The 17,863-nt window shown below is 48.4% G+C and overlaps 1 protein-coding gene across 2 annotated transcripts in view; it reads right to left on the bottom strand.

The window, feature by feature from the left end:
• CES1 (carboxylesterase 1) overlaps nt 1–17,863 on the bottom strand; it is a 30,507-nt gene that overhangs the window by 389 nt on the left and 12,255 nt on the right. For both annotated transcript variants that reach the window (XM_047837084.1, XM_047837085.1), the window contains exons 5-13: nt 17,470–17,623; nt 15,849–15,953; nt 14,770–14,874; nt 12,137–12,175; nt 7,777–7,917; nt 6,122–6,202; nt 5,729–5,876; nt 1,515–1,646; nt 242–314 (exon numbers count right to left, since the gene is read on the bottom strand). In XM_047837084.1, the coding sequence (XP_047693040.1) occupies nt 242–314; nt 1,515–1,646; nt 5,729–5,876; nt 6,122–6,202; nt 7,777–7,917; nt 12,137–12,175; nt 14,770–14,874; nt 15,849–15,953; nt 17,470–17,623 (978 nt within the window). The remainder of the gene's footprint in view (nt 1–241; nt 315–1,514; nt 1,647–5,728; nt 5,877–6,121; nt 6,203–7,776; nt 7,918–12,136; nt 12,176–14,769; nt 14,875–15,848; nt 15,954–17,469; nt 17,624–17,863) is intronic.

Below are 17,863 nucleotides of genomic sequence, written 5' to 3'. Positions count from 1 at the left end.
ATTGCCCAAAGTGACTGTGGGGACCCAACAGCACTTTGAGATTTGCAGGACTTCTTGGTTTCATTTCCCCCAGGAGGCTCCTTCACCTCCAGAGGCAGGGAGCTCACCGAATCCTAGGCAGCCTGTCCACTTTTAGAGAATTCTCACGGCTCCTTGTCAGGGTTACAGGGCTGGGAACTACCTTTCCCAGTAAACACCCCCGCCTGTCCCAACCCTGCTCCATCTCTGTCACCAGCCTCACCCACTCCGAGCAAAATTGGCCCAAAATTTCATCATCATCTTGCTGAGTCTGGTCTCCTCTTCTGAAGCACCTCCTGTGGGGAAGAAGAAGAAAAAAGCCTTTGCTACTCAAAGTGTGGTTTATGGCCAGCAGCACGGGACAGCTTGTTAGAAACTCAGAATTTGAGCCCTTGGTCCAGACCGACTGTGTCAAAATCTGCATGTCAAGAAGATCTGGGTAATTTGGGTGCACTCTAAGCTTGGGCGTTGCTGATGAGGGACTCGGGGGTGGCTGCAGTCTCCTCAGTGCCTAGACAGCCACGCCTCTCCGCACCTATCAAGGTCTCCAGGGTTACACCCAGAATGTTCACTACAGAGACCCCACCTTGGGATTGCTCCCGTCTGGGCCTTTGCTCGCTCTCTTTCACCCACCCATGTTCTCATAAAACCTGAAATATCATTGATGTGCAGTGGCCCTAACGAGTCAGCCAAGCAGGAAATGCCCAGAGGCACTGCTGTGTCGGCCACAAACAGCCTGAGGTGGGTCACACACAAGTCATCTGTAACTGGTGATAGTGAAGGCATTGGAGATATTTGTGAAAGGTCTTCTTTAAAGTATTATATTATCTAGGTGCCTGGGGAGCTCAGTCGGTTAAGCGTCCAACTGTGGCTCGGGTCATGATCTCTCAGCTTGTCTGTGCTGACAGCTCAGAGCCTGGAGCCTGCTTCGAATTCTGTGTCTCCCTCTCTGTCTGCCCCTCCCTCACTCACTTGCGCTCTCTCTCTCTCTGAAAAATAAACATTAAAAAATAATAAAGTATTATATATATTATTAAATATATTAAGTTGAGAAAGTTAGGAATTTTAGGTGGGTAGATGGTTGGACAGACAGACACACACGTGCACATTAGCCCCGATTCAAGGTCAACGCCAATTCTAACCTTACCCTCACTCACAGTGGGAAGTGAGTGGTGACATTCTAGCGCTTGAGCAGGGCCCTGCATGGTGAGGGCTAGAGCAGGGCCCTCTAGCGCTTGAGCAGGTGACCTGCCATGTGGCTTATTGATACCCAGGCCTGAATTCTTAGAGTATGAACGGGGGCACTTGGATATACCTTCTCCACCAGATGTGTCAGGGTAGGAGAAAGGTTGGAAATTTTCATAGTTCAGCCCTGCTCCGATGTATTTGGGTAAGTAAGGTCAAGAGAGAAGGGGGAACTTGACCCACGGCCACCAAACTGAGACTTAAACCCAGATCTTCTAACTCCAAATTTGTCATCACCGAAGGGCCATCACCTTTTAAAAATGGTGCCCCGAAGACTGAGAACAGCTCATCGCCATGGTCCCCTATCAACGTCTTGGGTTTCATGTCTGATGAGAAGCTTGGGTGATACTGGAACTCGTACATGTACGTGGGGGCTCCGGCATCTGTAAAGACATGGATTCATGCACAGTTCATTTCCCCAGATGCACACCAAGGGGGCCCTGAACGCTCCGGGAATGGGTGGCACACCTGGGTCCTAGGTACACAACAGCAGCAACATGAATAGCTGCCCATCGTGAGAGCCAACTGTGTACTAGACATTGTGCGGCCCTACAGAAAACCCTTGGTTACCAGCGCAACACAGAAACAAAGCTTTGGGAAAGCTCTGCGATTTGCTTAAAGATGCACAGTTGGAGGAGGTGATATTGGCGGTGATAAACTGGTGATAAACCGGTGATCAACTGGCTTTACGTCAGATATTTGTTGAATGAGTCGATGAATGAAGATTGAATGAATGAAATGTTGAAATTCTGAGTAAATCCATTTAAAATAGTATCCTTATAGGGGCCTTGGGCCAATTACACACAGATCCTGTTGCCTACTGATGGGTTCACACGCAAGAACATCTCCATACACACTGTTTACGCTACTGTATTTCATTGAAAAACGGGCTCGTTTTGATTCCTTTGGAGACTGTCTGCAGCCCAACAGGTGCCTTTTATTCTACCCAGTTTGGAGAGTTTCCAGTGTGCTTGTCAGCTAATTCCTAGGGAAGAGGGAAGCAAATCCTAGTTGCTGGCTTGACAGCTCAGATATTTATACAAACATGGGGGAAGGGCATAATCTGTCTCTTGTATCTGGGGAAGCCGAAAACTCAGCATTTTCTATTGCTCCATCACCTCGTCACCTCATATCTTGCTTCCTGCTGGGCCTGGGGTGGTGACAGAAGAGTGAAAGAGGGCTCTGAGGGAGGACAACGGTGCCTTTCTCCTGCTTTCCCAACCCCCACTCTCAGCACCCCCCCTCCAAGCCCCCAGAAGGTGTCGATTTTCCCTCAGATAGCTTTATCCAGAGCTGTCCACTCTGCCTGCCCCTTCAGGGCTAAGCTGGGGGCCACCAGTCTAGGGTGGTTCATGGAACTGGCACTTTGCATGGACCCCAATGCCCACGGCAGAATGACTGATGGGGAAGGGTTGGGTCCCTAGTCTGGCTGGAGGAGAAATGATACAGCTTTTTTCCCCTTTGGGTGCCGTAACAAACTTGGAAAGTGCAGAAAAAAGGCAAATGACCAAAAAGATCACTTATAATCCTAGCACCACTTGAAGACACCTCTGTTAATATTTTAGCATATATCTTTCTATGCATATACAAATGGGATGATAGTGTATATGTCATTTTGTAATATACTAAAATCATTTCTCTGTATCATTAAATATTTGTCCCCAAATGATTTAATGTTATATGCCATCCCCACATGAGAAGGTAGAATAATTTATTGGAATGCCTCCCCGACCCCCCAACAGTGCACCCTTGATTTAGCCAGAGGTGCTGTCTGGAAGAAGCAACCCTTCTGTGGTTTTTAAATCCACATGTTAAACAGCAGCTTCAAGGTCAAGCAGAACTCACTGAGGGAAGGGGCTGTAACGTCCCTCCACCACTTGGGAGTTTTAGAAAGGAGCTCTTTGCCACAGAGGGAAGACCTTCTGTGAATGAGAGAACTCCTTTGGGGCAGCCAGCATGCGGCACAAAAGAGAATTCTCTCCCTCCCTCTCTCTCTCTCTCTCTCTCTCTCTCTCTTTTAACTTTCTGCCTAAAACCAAGAGGAGGTATAAAATTCCTACAAGCACAACACATGTTTTCAAAGGAAGGTAGGGCACAGATTAGGATAATAGGACAATAGCAGAAGAAGAATAGGAGAAGCAGAAAGGACAGACTTTGTAATCTAAGTTTGCCATTAAAGCATGGGGATGCCCCCCCCTTTTTTTTAAGGAAGAGCTTGTGAAATTGGCAGCATTGTCTTTATTTTTTAATCTGAGTTTTGCAAGTGAGAGAATTAAGAAATCCCAGGCATGCACTGGAAGGCAATTTCACAGCATGTATCAAGAACTTTAAAATGGTCTAACGGCCCCACTTGGGAACTTCACTTCTAGTAACCAATCCTAAGAAAATTATGAGAGACTTGGTTAAAGTCTGACTTTAAAGGCTGAGCATAATATATTTTTCTTGCATCGAAATATAAGCAGCCAGACTAAATATCCAATGGGACAGGGATACTAAAGTAAATTTTGATGCATCATTCCATGAAATAGTGGTTGTTTTTGAACACAAAATAGTGTTCTATGAACAAAAATATGACATATGATATCAAATTAATTTCTAAATTATATGTAAGACATGGAAAGATTATTCAAAGAAGATATTTCAAAAATGTATAGCAGGGGAGCCTAGGTGGCTCAGTCAGTTGGGTGTCCAACGTTGGCTCAGGTCATGATCATGAGGTCTGTGAGTTCGAGCCCTGTGTCGGGCTCTGTGCTGGTAGCTCAGAGCCTGGAGCCTGCTTCAGATTCTGTGTCTCCCTCTCTCTGCCCCTCCCTGCTCTGCTCTATCTCTCTCTGTCTCAAAATAAAAATAAACGTTAAAAAAAAAATTTTAAAGAGAACGTATAGCAGATGTTTCTAGGTGGAGGAATTTAGAGTAATATCTAATTTCCTTCTTCATGTGTTTCCATATCTTAAAAATTTTCCACATGTGTAGGATATTAATTTTATATTCGGAAAACTTTCTGTTTATCAAAAAGAGATCGAGGCAAATACAAAATGAAAGAATAACATTGACAAAAATCTGTGTGGTCCTGGCAAGACGACCCCGAATTCAAAGTCATAGGATACCAGATAAAAAACACAAGTCCAGTATAGCTGGGACCAGCAGACGAAGCAGAAGAAGATGCCACAAGCCAGGCATGTATCCAGAGGCAAGACCAAGGTTATGAAAGAGCAAATTTGACCCCAGGCGGCCCCTGGCTGAAGCGTTTCATCAGGACCCCCGGGAGGAAGAGACAGTAACTGGCTCCTGCACATCACTATACGGAGGGCTTGGGGACAGGGTAGGTCAGCTCTAGCTGCTTTTTTATCATGCACAGAAAGTCCTGAATTTTAAAATCCCTCCGGCATGGTTAGATAGAGAACCATTTCCTGGCTGGCAGACTAGGTGAAGGAAGGGTCCTGTGAGGACCTCGTAAAGACGCCCAGAAGGGATGCATCCTTTCTAGATGAGCTTATCCAACCCTGGATCCACCTCACAGCCTTGGATCAGTGCAGGAAGGTCCTGTGGTAGAGTCAGCACACATCAGGATGGACAGAAGCCAGCTGTGTGCATGGACACTCTCTAGAACACCTGCCTCCACACCTCCCACTGCTCATTTCTTTTATTTTGGTTTGGTTTTCTTTTGTTTTGTTGTTGTTGTTGTTTTGGATTTGTTTGTTTTTTGTTTTTTGGGTTTTTTTTTTTTGCTTTGTTTGTTTTTGTTTGTTTGTTTGTTTCCTGATTATATGCTTGGCTTCAGTCTACCCCCAGCTTTACCAGTTAACAAACCAGTTTGCAGCTAGCTCTGACCTTGGAAACCTGCCAAAGCATATCTTCGAAGACCTGCCCTCTGGCCCCACAGACCACTGTAACTTCAGGGGAGGGGTCCCTGTGGCAGGGGCTGCTGGTGCCTCACCACATATCCAACTTCTGGACATGCCAGCCTGACTTCCACCTCCGGCGTCCCTTTGGCCACCAAGAGACCACACTGCCCGTATGTGAGGCAGGTGAGAGCTCCAGGGAATTACCAGCCCCTTGGGAACAGCCTTCAACTCATGGCTCATGAGAGTGAAAGAATAAATACCTCTGCCCCTTGCCACTCACACGGAATAGCCCTGAGACATGACTGGAGACATGATAGCTCCAGGTGTCCAGGGAAGTCTGATTGGTTTCCTTCTCCTTTCGGGGCCACGTCTCCATTCTTCTGCTGGTGTTTTCTGGGGTCACCTCCCAAATAAGCTACTTGCATTCAGATTCTTTTCTCAGAGTTGGCTTCTGGCAGACCCAAAGTTAGACAGTGTTCCACCCCCGGCCATATGGAATTGGCCTTGGAGGCTTGACCATTGGTGGTTTCCACATATCTGTCTATGCTGAGAAGTGAGTAGGACCGACAGTGAAGCTGGTGGGTTCAGTGTTCCTCTCCTGCCCAACCTGTGGGACTCACCTCTGTGGTAACGGGCCACAGTCACAGATGGGACACCAAATACCACATCTCCAAGTGCTTCCAAGAACAGGTCTTTCTTTTTGACAGGGTCATCTGTCCCTTCTAAATACTTCTCAGCAGCCAGTGGAATCAATTCCTCAGGGATGCCCTGAAATGGAGCACAAGTAAAAGTGGCCCCGGCCCCCACCCCAGTGAATGACATAGAGAATGGTTTGCATTAGTGGTAAATCTCTCCAGCACTACCCTGCGTGGTGAGGTGGGAAAAGCAGAAAAGTGGGGGCATAACCCTCCAGCCCCAGTCTGCATTCTGACATTGAATTGTTCAGCTATTTGGGGCAAGCCTCTGCCCCTCCTTGGGTCTCAGCCAGTTCCCATGGTTCCCCAGACTCTTACAATAATCGGGTAAGACTTCCACAGGAGTGACATGGCTGTCTTCTGGTCCAGCTTGCCTTCAGAGAGTGGGTAACCCATCAGCTGTTAAAACAAGTGACACAAGTGTGAATCATCAAGAATTAGCATGAAGAACCACACTTACCAACCAACCAAAGGTCACTTTGTCATGACTTGACAGACATGGGTTCTTGATGAGTTGGGTAAAATCAATGAGACAAACAAGCTTATTATATCCAAGCAGGTGCAAAAGGATAAAGTAAATGTGAAGAGAAGCTGTCCCAGGGCCTTGTACTGTGTGTGTGTGTGTGTGTGTGTGTGTGTCAATCGTAGGCAAGAATCCCCACCCTGGATATGGAGACACACAGGAGAGATTTATGCCTGGCTAGTGTTGAAGTAGAGGGCTCTGAGACAAAGAACACCGACCTCACAAATACCCCCACTGTCTCAGATGACCAAGGAAGCATCAAATCCTGCCATTATGGCTTTGGTCCGTCAGTGACCTCTGAAATTTCTGTGCTCCATCCAAACTTCTGCACTGTAGAACTTGACCAAACTCTAGCTTGACTGCCAGAGCTTAAGATCTTGTCCCTAAGATTATCCCAGTTCCCCTTAACGAGCTCCCGGACATTATTATGTATTATTTATTCTGGCCCAAACCTGGTGATAGGTTGATAGGTCCCTGAACCCCCTTTAGAGAAGCTACTTTAGAAAGCTTGCAATTACAATTCTTTCTCTGCCCTTTGAGATGTAAATCTACCACCCAAAACTGTTTCCTCCAGGACCTTAGGGCCACCTTTTGAAATGCAGACATTCAGCCCCTAAGTCTCCTTTCTCCCTCTCAGTCCCTGTGACTCTGGTGGGCACCCTGCTGCAGCCTGCACACCACTGCCTCTGGGCAAAGAGACAGAAATTTGTTTCTGGAAAAACAGCACTTAACAAATCGAGGTGGCCTAGTCCCGTGGACAGACTCCCCCGCCCTCCGTGCCTCTGTCACACCCCCACAGTGTCTTTCCTTGGCACATTCAGGCCTTTAACCAGGCTCCAGCCTTTTGTTGCAGGGACCTGAGTTCAGCTCACACTGGTCTCTCCTCCCTGCTGCGGGGGTAGAACTAAATAAGACTGTCCTCACCGCTTTACCTGGCACTGGCTGTGTTTATTTCTGACAGAGGGAGAGCACTTCTGACTTTTCGAACTTTCACCCCAGAGGGAGAAAGCTCCTCTGACTCCCCCAGTTAGATGACCAAGAAAGAGCAGGTGCGGGATTTTTGGAGGGGCAGGGAGAGCACCAGCCCAGGTGGACGGGCCGCAGGGGCTCAGGCCTCACTCCTTAACTGGGAGTCCGTCCCTCTCCCAGTCTCGGTCTGCCCATCTGCCCAGTGATTATCCTTACAGACTCCCCCGGCACCCACGTTGTGGGATTCTTAGATTGGAAGACAGCCAGAGTGCTTGGGGAGAGGGGTCCCCAGGTGGCAGTGGGGCCATCCTGGAGAAGTTTCCCCACGGAAATGTCAATGCCCCCCTCATGGAAATGTGAAGGGGACAGCTGCCCTGGATTCAGAGGGGGGCCTCGAGAAGGAGGAGCCTCTGTGAGCAGAGATGGGAGGGGTGATGTGATGGGTGGGGGAGGGGAGCCTAAGGGGACCCCACATTCTCACCTTTGGAAGAAGCCAACCAAACTCATGCTTGTTGATTCCGATGATATAGGGAACAAAGTTGAATTTCTTTTCTGCCAGAATCTCTTCAGGCATCTTTGGTAACAGTACTCCGTCCACCACGATGGGCAGGAAGGGATGGCTCTGGGAAGGAGGGCATCATGGTGTCTGGGCTTCTGCTCTCAAGGCCACATGCATATCCCCCTCTCCACCTGTCAGAGCAGGGGGCCAGCACCCCACACCTGCACGGCCACAGGCGGTGGCCACAGAACTCAGGCTCCTCCAAACAGGGCCAAGTGCATGTGACCCCAGAGGCAGAACTAGCAGTGGGAAGTCTGAGGGGGGCAAAACTCACTCAAACTGAAATACATGTATACATATCTCTACATATTTCCATACATTTATGTACATATAAGCATACATTAAATTTATTAAATATAAATATATTAAATATATAAATATGCAAATATATTTTAGTATTAAAATCTATAAACATATACATTTTATATAACTTTATATAAATACATAAAATATATACGTATATATATATACACACACACATATATATATACTGCACGTATATGTAAAAATTTATATCTCTCAATTTGCAGTTTACATTTGCCTATGTGGGTCTCTAGAGTCAATTCTGTTATCCGTGGCCGTTCGGTTCTCTAAAGGCACCGTGGGCTCTGAACTAGCAAATGCGGGGCCTGCTCATGGGGAAATACGACGTCAGATTCCTGCAACTATCTGGTCACATTTTCATCAACTCCGTTTTCCGTGTGCTTAAAGACACCTTGATGGAATATGCGTTGCTTACAAATAACTAATTATATGTAGTATTTATTTATAATAAAACACCAGCTGAGGCCTCACCATCTTCCTGGGCCCTCGGGAACATGCCTGGAACTTCCTCGCCTTCAGCCTCACGGCAGGGTTGTTATGCGTTCGTATCCGTGGTCATCTCACAAAACCACGAATGTGCCCGATTTCCCACAGCTTTCATCACATACTAGATGGTATTTTAGCGCTTTCCCAAGCCGCCTCACAGACAGATCGGCAAGTTGCCCCTTCCTGTTCCTGGATGGGCTGCCTTATTGATCCCTTGCCACTGAACTCACAGCCCACAGCACAGTCAGCCGCCCTGGAAGAAGCTGGTCTAACTAACACACGAAGGCGCATCACAGCCTGGAACAAGCCCTCCCTCGGGAGCACGGGACAGTGCCTGAGGGGCCACTTGCCACAGTGAAACCATCAACAGAAAGCACAAAAATGCGGAAAACGTGGCACTGAGTAGACAGTGGAAAGGACACGTGTTAAGAGTATGAGACGTGAGACAAGAAGCCACAGGCTTTGCTGCATCTCGAACGGGAGCCTACACATGGTCTCTCAGCCTTCTCGCCACTCCATGTCCATGAATGACAGTAAAAAGTGTCAGGAGTATCGGGGCGCCTGGGTGGCTCCGTTGGTTAAGCGTCCAGCTTTGGCTCGGGTCATGATCTCACAGTTCGTGGGTTCGAGCCCCGCATCGGGCTCTGTGCTGACAGCTCAGAGCCTGGAGCCTGCTTCAGATTCTGTGTCTCCCTCTCTCTCTGCCCCTCCTCTGTCCATGCTCTGTCTCTCTCTCAAAAATAAATAAACGTTAAAAAAAAAATTTTTTTTAAATAAATAAATAAATAAATAAATAAAAGCAGTGTCAGGAGTATCAGTTTTGGGGTCACACATTAATTTTAGAGAGTAGATGAATTCACAAACACAGAATTCACAATCAATCAGAATCAATTGTACTTATCGGTCTATATTTAATTAAACACAAGCTGCTATTGATAAACAGTTCGCTTCGAGGAGGTAGTGAGCCCCCCATCACTCAAGGTGCCTACACAGAGACCCGATTCCTTCTTAGAGAGAAAAAGCATGAATAAAATCATCAGGGATGGGCTCGCATTGTATTGAAAAAAATGTCTCCATTTGAGGTTTTACCTTCGATGAAGATCAGTTACATGGGCACAGATTCAGCAGCATCTGACCCCCATGTCACCATCGGGAGCCGGCTCTGGGCGTGGTTATAATGCATATTTGGCCACAGTCGTTATTAAGAATGTGGGTTTTGGAGCCAGATTATCTGGACTTGAATCCTGGCTCTGCCACCTACTGGCTGGTAACTTGGGAAAGTTATTTCATCTGTTTGTGCTTTAGTTGTGTCATCTGTGAGACAGGTTGGAATAGGGATTAAGTGACCGAACCAGTGCAGAATGCTCGGCACAGTACCTGGTCCCGGAGGCAGCTCGATACACGTTAGAGATCACTCCTAAAACTCGCTGGCAGTGCTCCGGAGCCCTCGCCAGCTCCATGAGCCGTATTTCCAGCTCCACACGCCATGTGCCTGATCCCCCCCACCGGATGGCAGGCGGCGTTGGACAGCCCCCTGTGGCTCCAGGAAACTGCATCTGCCCTGCAAGGGCCGACGAAGAGATGACGGGCCATTTCTGGCAGCCACAGAAGGGGCTCAGCGGGACCGGCGCCCAAAGCCTAATCCAGAACGGGCACGGCCTGGGAGGGTCGGATGTTGCGGCATACTTTTTGCACAATGCCTGGCACACAGCAGTCACATGGACGTGTCCTGAAGGGATAACTCCATGGGGGCGAGGGCGTTTGTCTTGTAAGAAAGGTCGGCCTTTTAAGAAGGAAGTGACATGCCCTGACCTGTGTTTACAAGGGTCAGTCTGCGGCATCGGGGGACGAAGGCGGGGGGAAGTAAACGTGGAAGATAATCAAAGTCCAGGAAAGGGACAGAGGGCCCATGATCTGACCGAGGTGGCGTCCCACGGAGGCTGACAAGTGACACCAAGAACAACACGATCGCTTCCCAGTGGCTGCCCTGTGTGGGCCTCGGGCATTCCCAGGCTCGGGTCAAAATCCCAGGGGCATGCTTCACCACCCTCTTTCTCTTCTGCCCCATATCCTGTCCATTAGCAAATCCCACCAGCCACGACTTCAAAAATACCCAGATGCCACCCCACTGTCTCACCACCCCCTCTGCTACGGGCCCAGCCCAGGCTGCCATGACCTCTGGCCTTGACTACTGCAGCTCAGCGGCCTCCCAGATGGTCTCCCGGGGCTGCCTACCCTTCCCTACCTTCAATTTGAATGCAGCAATCAAAGAGCCCTTTTGTAAAACCCAAGGTCAACTCACTCCTCTGTTCAAATTGCTCCCAACACTTCGGCATCTCACTTGAAATCAAAATCCAATTCCTTTAAAGGGACTGCCCCCACCTCCCTTTCCTTTCTAGCTTCAAGCCTGTTCTCTCCTCTGACCCCCTCCACACCAGCCACACAGGCCTCCTGCCTCAGGACCTTTGCAGCTGCTGTTCTCTCTGCCTAGGATACTCTTCCTCCAGTTTACTTGGCAGCTGCCTTCCTCTCTGCCTCCAGAACTTGGCCCAGATGTCACCTTCTTCTTGAGACTTCCCTAACTCTGCTATGCAGGTTCAAACCACAGCAAACTCTATACCCATTTCTCACTTTCTTTCCCCCCATAACAAGGACCTTTTTCTGTTACTGTACTCTTCCCTCACTCCAAGGGCATTGTATCTGCTTTGCCTGTTTTGTTGCTGTTTCCCCAGCTCCTAAATCAGGTCCTTTCACACAGTAAGTGCTACTTAAATCTTTGCTGAATGAATGTATGAATCTCCCCGAATGCTCACAACACCTTTGAAGGCAGGTGCTGCTGTCCATCCCCAAGAGAGAGCAGAGAGCACAGGACTGTAAATGTTGCAGAGATAATGTCTCAGAACCTGTCGACATGCTGGAAAGTAGGAAGGGAGGAGGAAGGAGATGGGGAGGCTGCTATGGGGTTCTGGTGTGGCTGGGAGGAAGGTGGTATATCCTCAGGACTGAGATTCTCAGCCCCTTCCGGACGCCCCCCCCCAACAGTGTAGCTTGGATAGCTAATCAACCCAGCAGCCTCCTGGGAAAGGCGTGAGCTCCTCAGTGAAGGCTCCTTAAGAAACGCTTCATCCAGCTAGCTCCACGACCCCATGGTGGAAGTTTCTAGTCCCAGCCCTCTCCTGAGGGGAATTTCTGGGAGCAGGAAATGTAAACAAGAAGTGGGCGGTAGTCTGGGGCCAAGGGACACAGAGTTGGTAACTGGGAGCTCTGGATTGGGAATCAGGGAAACCTGTTCCAGTCCCATGACTAGTCCACCTGGCTGCGTTATCCAGGCAGGTCACTGCCCCTCTCTGAGCCTCGGCAACGTAAACACAAGGAGTTACCAAGAGCCCGCAAGGGAGGGTTCATTCATTCCTATTTGACTAGAGCTTAAAGGTGTCAAGAAACCTGTAATCAAGAAACCAAAAGTCCTTACCTCTCTGGGTTCTCCATATAAATCAATAGTGAAAAATTTCTGTGAAGACAAAGGCAGAGGGTGTGGGTGAGAAGGCTTCCAGGGACAAAAGCCATGAGAGGTGAGCCAAAGGTGTCAGGTTCTCCCTCCTGGTGCCACCCTGGCTGGACTGAGAGGAAATGGGCAGGACACTGGCTCCCCTGGGCAGGGGCACAGGTGTAGTAGGTGTGGGATGGGGGAGGGAGGCACTGGAGAAAACGTCTGTTGTTTGTGCCTGCCCTGCCCTCCATCCATTTCCCTTACTTGTTTCCCCAGGCAACACGACCCCAGTATTCTTTTGGGGGACCTCCCTCTTCCCCACTCTCACTCCATAAATCCAGGCATCTGTATGTGACCTGGGGTGCCCCATCTCCCTGACCATAGAGATTAGTTCGGGTATGGGCACAGGCCCATGTTACTCCAATAGACTTTACCCCCCAAACTTTTGCTGGAATTATTGTGAAAGTTTCTAAATGGATAGGAATGTAAGTCTAGATGCTGTTGCTATCTTTAACCTCCCCAGGGAACAAACTTGCCTGAGAGAAAAAAAAAAGCTGAAAGATAGAGCAGATATATTCTTAATAATATCATATGTGCATCTGGATCCAGCCATGCCTGAAGCCATGTATTCCTCAACTATGGTTTAGTTTTCAGTTAGTTTCATGAAGATTTTGTTACACATTTCTTTTTCCACTCAAGGCATTTTGAGAGGAGTCTCCTCTTGTATAAGAAAGTCCTGACTTAAGCAAACTCCCTGAAATTCACCCCAACCCGCGCTCCTTTTTGCTGTATATTTGCTACACTGTAGCTAACAGGTCTCACTAGAATGTAGCAAGTGACCAGTAAGGTATTCTTTATTAGGGCTGTAGCCCTACCAGTCAGTGAGTTGTATGTCTGTGTATCTGTGGGGGGGGGGAGTGTGTGGGTGTGTTTTGGGGAGACACTCTATATCAACTCAGAAACATAACATGGGCTGTTAATTTCTCTGGGTTTTCTCAAAATCACCAAGTCTTTCCTTATAAACTGAGTCTTCTTAAGTCAATGGAGAATTGCTGAAATAAACCTACCTCTTTCCAGGAATCAGAAATAATTGTGTTTTTATTCTTTGAATGCACTGATCACCTTATTTGAGACTGAGAAACCAAGATCCAAGCCCCAAGGCTTTGGACGTTGGAGTTAAGCCAGGAAATAAAACAGAGTCCAGGGCCAGAGGCCTAGCCTTAGAGGGTCCGGGAATATCCTTAGAGGCTGAGGATTCAGCTGAGAGTCCAGGGGCTTAGGATACACCTTAGCTCACATTCATACCCTTCTCCCACAGAGGGAATAGTTCCCATTGGGCTTATGTGCTGTATTTTCTGGGCGTCCTTGTGATGACACTGTCATAGCCATCCATCAGTCCTCAAATGTCCCTCCTCTGTGAAGCATCCCTACTGACTATTATGAATGTTTCCTCTCTGTATACTCCCACCACCCTTAACCCATGAAGTATATGAGTGTGTTTCTCCTTGGACAGATCCTCATAAGCAAGGACTGTATCTGATTAATGTCTGCATCACCCACCCAATTACCCTTCTCCATACACCTAGGATGGACGGAGGGAGGGACGGATGGATGGACAGATAGATGGATGAATGGATGTAGATGATGGAAGGAGTTGGTCAATAAAATGGCGTAAGGGTGAATCGGACGGATTGGTAGACAGATCAACAATAACTAGGTGAGGGATGGATCACTGGTTTTGGATGATAAGTGAATGGTAAGTGAAGATACACGGTGGTTGGATAATGTAGAGATGACTGAAATGAACGAAAGTTAGGGATGGACTGATAGTAAACTGATAAAAGAACATTGATGAATTGGACAGACTGGTGGATGAGTAGACAAATACGATGATGAATGAATTGATGGATGGATGGTTGTTCCAGAATCACAATGGAGGCAGAGTCTCAGAAAAGCCAGAAAATTAGGCCACCACTGGGATATAATTGAGGTAGTTTCTAAATTAAGCAAGATAAATTGTGACAACCTTCCTTAAAATCTTTGTTCTTAATATCCCATCCTCAAAATTCAGAACAGTAGTTATCTCTGGGAATATGTAATGCTTAATTCCTTAAAAATACATTTGGAAACAAGAATGGGAAAATAGTAAGTTTTGATAGAGGTGAGAGATTATGATACGATTTGTTCATTATGCTGTTTTTCAACTTTGCAAATGTTTGAGATATTTCATAATAAAAAAGAAAAAAAAGAGGGGCGCCTGGGTGGCTCAGCCGGGTGAGCATCTGACTCTAGATTTTGGCTCAGGTTATGATCCCAGGGTCATGGGATCAAGCCCAAGTTGGGCTCAGCATGAGCATGGGGCCTGCTTAAGATTCTCTCTCTCTGCCTCTGCCCCTCTCCCCAGCTTGCATGCTCTCTCTCTCTCTCTCTCTCTCTCAAATTAAATAAAGAAAAAAAAAAAAAAGAAAGAAAGAAATTCCCATTCAGATCCAGAGGCTGACACTGTTCCCCAGGGGAGAGACACTGTCCCAGGCAGGTTTCTAGGTCAAGGGGACTGCTGAAATAATGAAGGCTGGGTGGGGTGCTCGCGTGGCCACGGGAATGGATACACCTACCATCTTCCGCGATATCTCCAAGAGCTCCTCTTCTGTCTTCTGGCGCAGGCAGCGAACAGTGACAGCCGAGGTGGTGGTTTTACACCCAGCAAAGAAAGCAATTTGCTGCAGAGATCACAAGGAGCAGCAGAATTCAAGAGCCATGTCCCTTCCCTCCATCAATAAAGAGCTGTTCTACCCCGACCTTCATTTTTAAAGACAGCGGTGGGGGAGCAGAGAATACTCGAGACCAGCAGGTGGGGGTCCTGGGTCCCGTCGTGCCAATTAGACAAGCTTTGTCCTTATTCCCCTGTCTCTGTTAAAATGGGCGTAACGATCTCCAAGCTGTGCGTCTAGAGGGAGGGAGCACAGGGCGGGGGATCGGGGCAGTGGGGGGGGGGGGCTGTAAGAGCATGGAATCCAGAACCACACTGCCTGGTTTCAGATGTCTTTTCAGGAAGCCTTACACCCTACACACTAGCTTAGGTGCTTCTTTTGGATTACGTTATGACATCAGACACCTCTGTTTTATTGCTCTTATCAGCAGAGACTTTATAATCTGTGTGATTATGGAATCATTAATCTGCCTCCTCCATTACAATGCAAAATTCACGAGGCTGTTAGATGTCTGGCTATCCCCAAATTATGTGATGAATGAATGAACGAGTGAATGAATGAATTCTCCAGGAACCCACCCCAGCCATGAGGCACTTAAGGAGGAGCCACTCCAGGCCCACATCCTGCTAGTGGGTTCACCAGAACTGAGACCCTGAGAGACGAGACGTGGGGAGAGTCCGCTGCCCACTGTGTGGCCTGGCAGCCCGCCTTGGCACACTTTGGGAAGAGTGCTCAGTGGACCGAGCACCATGCTGGCGGTCCAGAGCCACGTGCTCGAATCCCAGCTCTGCCCCGATCCCTCGTGGTCCCTGGCAAGCTGCTTCCACTGTCCGCCCCAGTTTGCTCAGTGGTAAAACTGGGAGGCTGGCTGCCACGTCTCCTCGCCCTTCCAGTTTCATGACTCTGGATGCCCTGGCAAGAAAGTCCCCTGAAGACTCCAGGGGAGCAGAGCAAAGGGTGTCGGGTGACCCAGTGTGACCCACCTGAGCTGCATCCTTCATGTCTTTCTTGACCAGGGCAGTAGAGAGGGCCACGCCACTCTCGGAGATGGCCCGGTGGAAGAGGTTCTTGGCCAGTGGAGATAACACCTGGCAGGAGAGTGGACGGAAAGAGAGTTTCTGCTTGTGTGGAGGGCTTTTCAAGAGCTATCCCATCCACAGCTCTACTCTGTCCCATTCCCTTGAAGACCCTGGCACTCAGTAGACACGGCAGGTCCTTGCCTGGGCAGGCCTGGTCCCAGGCCGATCCTGGGACTGGTTTCTCCAAGAGAGCCTTAGCTGGAGACAGCCAGCAGCACAGAAAGAGGGGAGAACAGGAAGTGTTATGATCGCACTGATCATAACAATCAGAACTATCTAAACACAGTGTGGCAACTCCTGGCCACACTTTAAAGACACAGTTCTGATTCCCCATTTCCATTACTCAGGATTTATCCTAAGAAAAGTGATCATAATGTTTATAATATAATTGGGAATAACCTAAGCTTCCAATATCATGCAGTTGAGTGAATAAACCATTTTCCGTTCTTACCGTGGAATACTGTGCAAATCTATACCATGGAATACCATGGAATCTACAACAAAATGATATTAGTGGAAGAGTGTTTAATGTTCAGGGAAATGTTTCCATTATAAGATATGCTAAGGAAGGGTTTTGGTTAAAAAATCTTAGGTAGATAAATGATAGATAGATCAATCAGAGATAGATGATAGATAGATAGGGGAGAGAGAGAGAGAGAGAGAGAGAGAGAGAGAGAGAAACACAGGGTAAGCGAATCATGGAGGAAAAAACTAGAAAAGTGTCAAAATGTCCATGGTGAGCTTCCCTGGGTAATGGGGCTATGGATGACTTTTTTTTCTTTGGGTTTGTCTGTACTTTTCCTATTTCTCCACTTCATACGATATAAAAACATTTCCTTCTGAGTGCTCCACAAGGAAACCAATACATACATTCAAAATACAGTAATGGTGCTGACCCTCAACAGTGAAGGGGCTGGAGGGTGTTCTATGGCTCCCAGCACTTTGTCAGCTGGTTTCCATCCCTGCTTCTCTTAGCGGCTCCCCAGCCTCATTCCCCACACTTGGCCCCCAGGGGCCCCAGGAGCCCACACGGCTCCCCCATCCCTTCCCGACCCCACTTCCACCACCCTCCCCTGGTCACACACTCCCCCCATCCTGGCTCCACCTCTGCCCTGCTCTGAGCGCTCACATCCCCCAACAGGCAGACCTGGCTTCAGGCCGAACAGTGACGCTGTCCAACTCTTATTCATAATCCATGCTCACCCCTACCTTCCAGGAGAAATGCAGTGAATCCTAATGTTAAGATGAGTAGGAAGGAGAGAGAGAGCTGGAGCTCAGCCACGTTAGAAGAAGAGGAATGTTGCCGCTGTGGCTGGGGCTGGAGACTCTCGAGGACCCAGGACACTAGCCTGGGCTCTGAGCCTCCCGGGGGCCAAGGAGAGTTTGACCATTAGCCCTCCCCCCCATCTAATGCTGTGCAGAGTAGGGGCAGCCCTAGATCCAGATCTCGTAGGGAAAGGTGCCAACAGGGCAAAAGGCTCCAAGGAGTCTCATCAGTAGCCGTACCAAGGCCAGGAACACTTACAAGAACAGAGACGCTGATACCTCCTGCTGACCCTCCGAAGATAGTGACAGAACCCGGGTTCCCTCCAAAGTTGGCAATGTTCTCCTGGACCCAGCGAAGTGCGGCCACCTGGTCCAACTGACCCCAGTTTCCCTGGCTGTGTTCGTCCCCTGTGCTGTTAAGAACAGGGTGGAGGCGGGAGCACAGACTTCATGGCAGGGCTCTCAGGACCATAAATGGGGCTGGGGGCCCTAGGTGAGTCTTCTAGTAAAATACTGGGCTTCCACAACCCTGACACAAGGGTCGTCTCCCGTCTTCATTTCTGTAGCCTTGTTCTGTTGTAGGGCTCTATAGTCATTCAACTGGGATCTATTTACTGAGTGTCTACTTTATGCAAAACACTGTTCTAAGAGCT

Source organism: Prionailurus viverrinus, chromosome E2 (assembly GCF_022837055.1).
Source record: "Prionailurus viverrinus isolate Anna chromosome E2, UM_Priviv_1.0, whole genome shotgun sequence".
Lineage (NCBI taxonomy): Eukaryota > Metazoa > Chordata > Mammalia > Carnivora > Felidae > Prionailurus > Prionailurus viverrinus.
The sequence above is the reverse complement of the archived record's forward strand: the minus strand, read 5'-3'. Positions and strand labels throughout refer to the sequence as shown.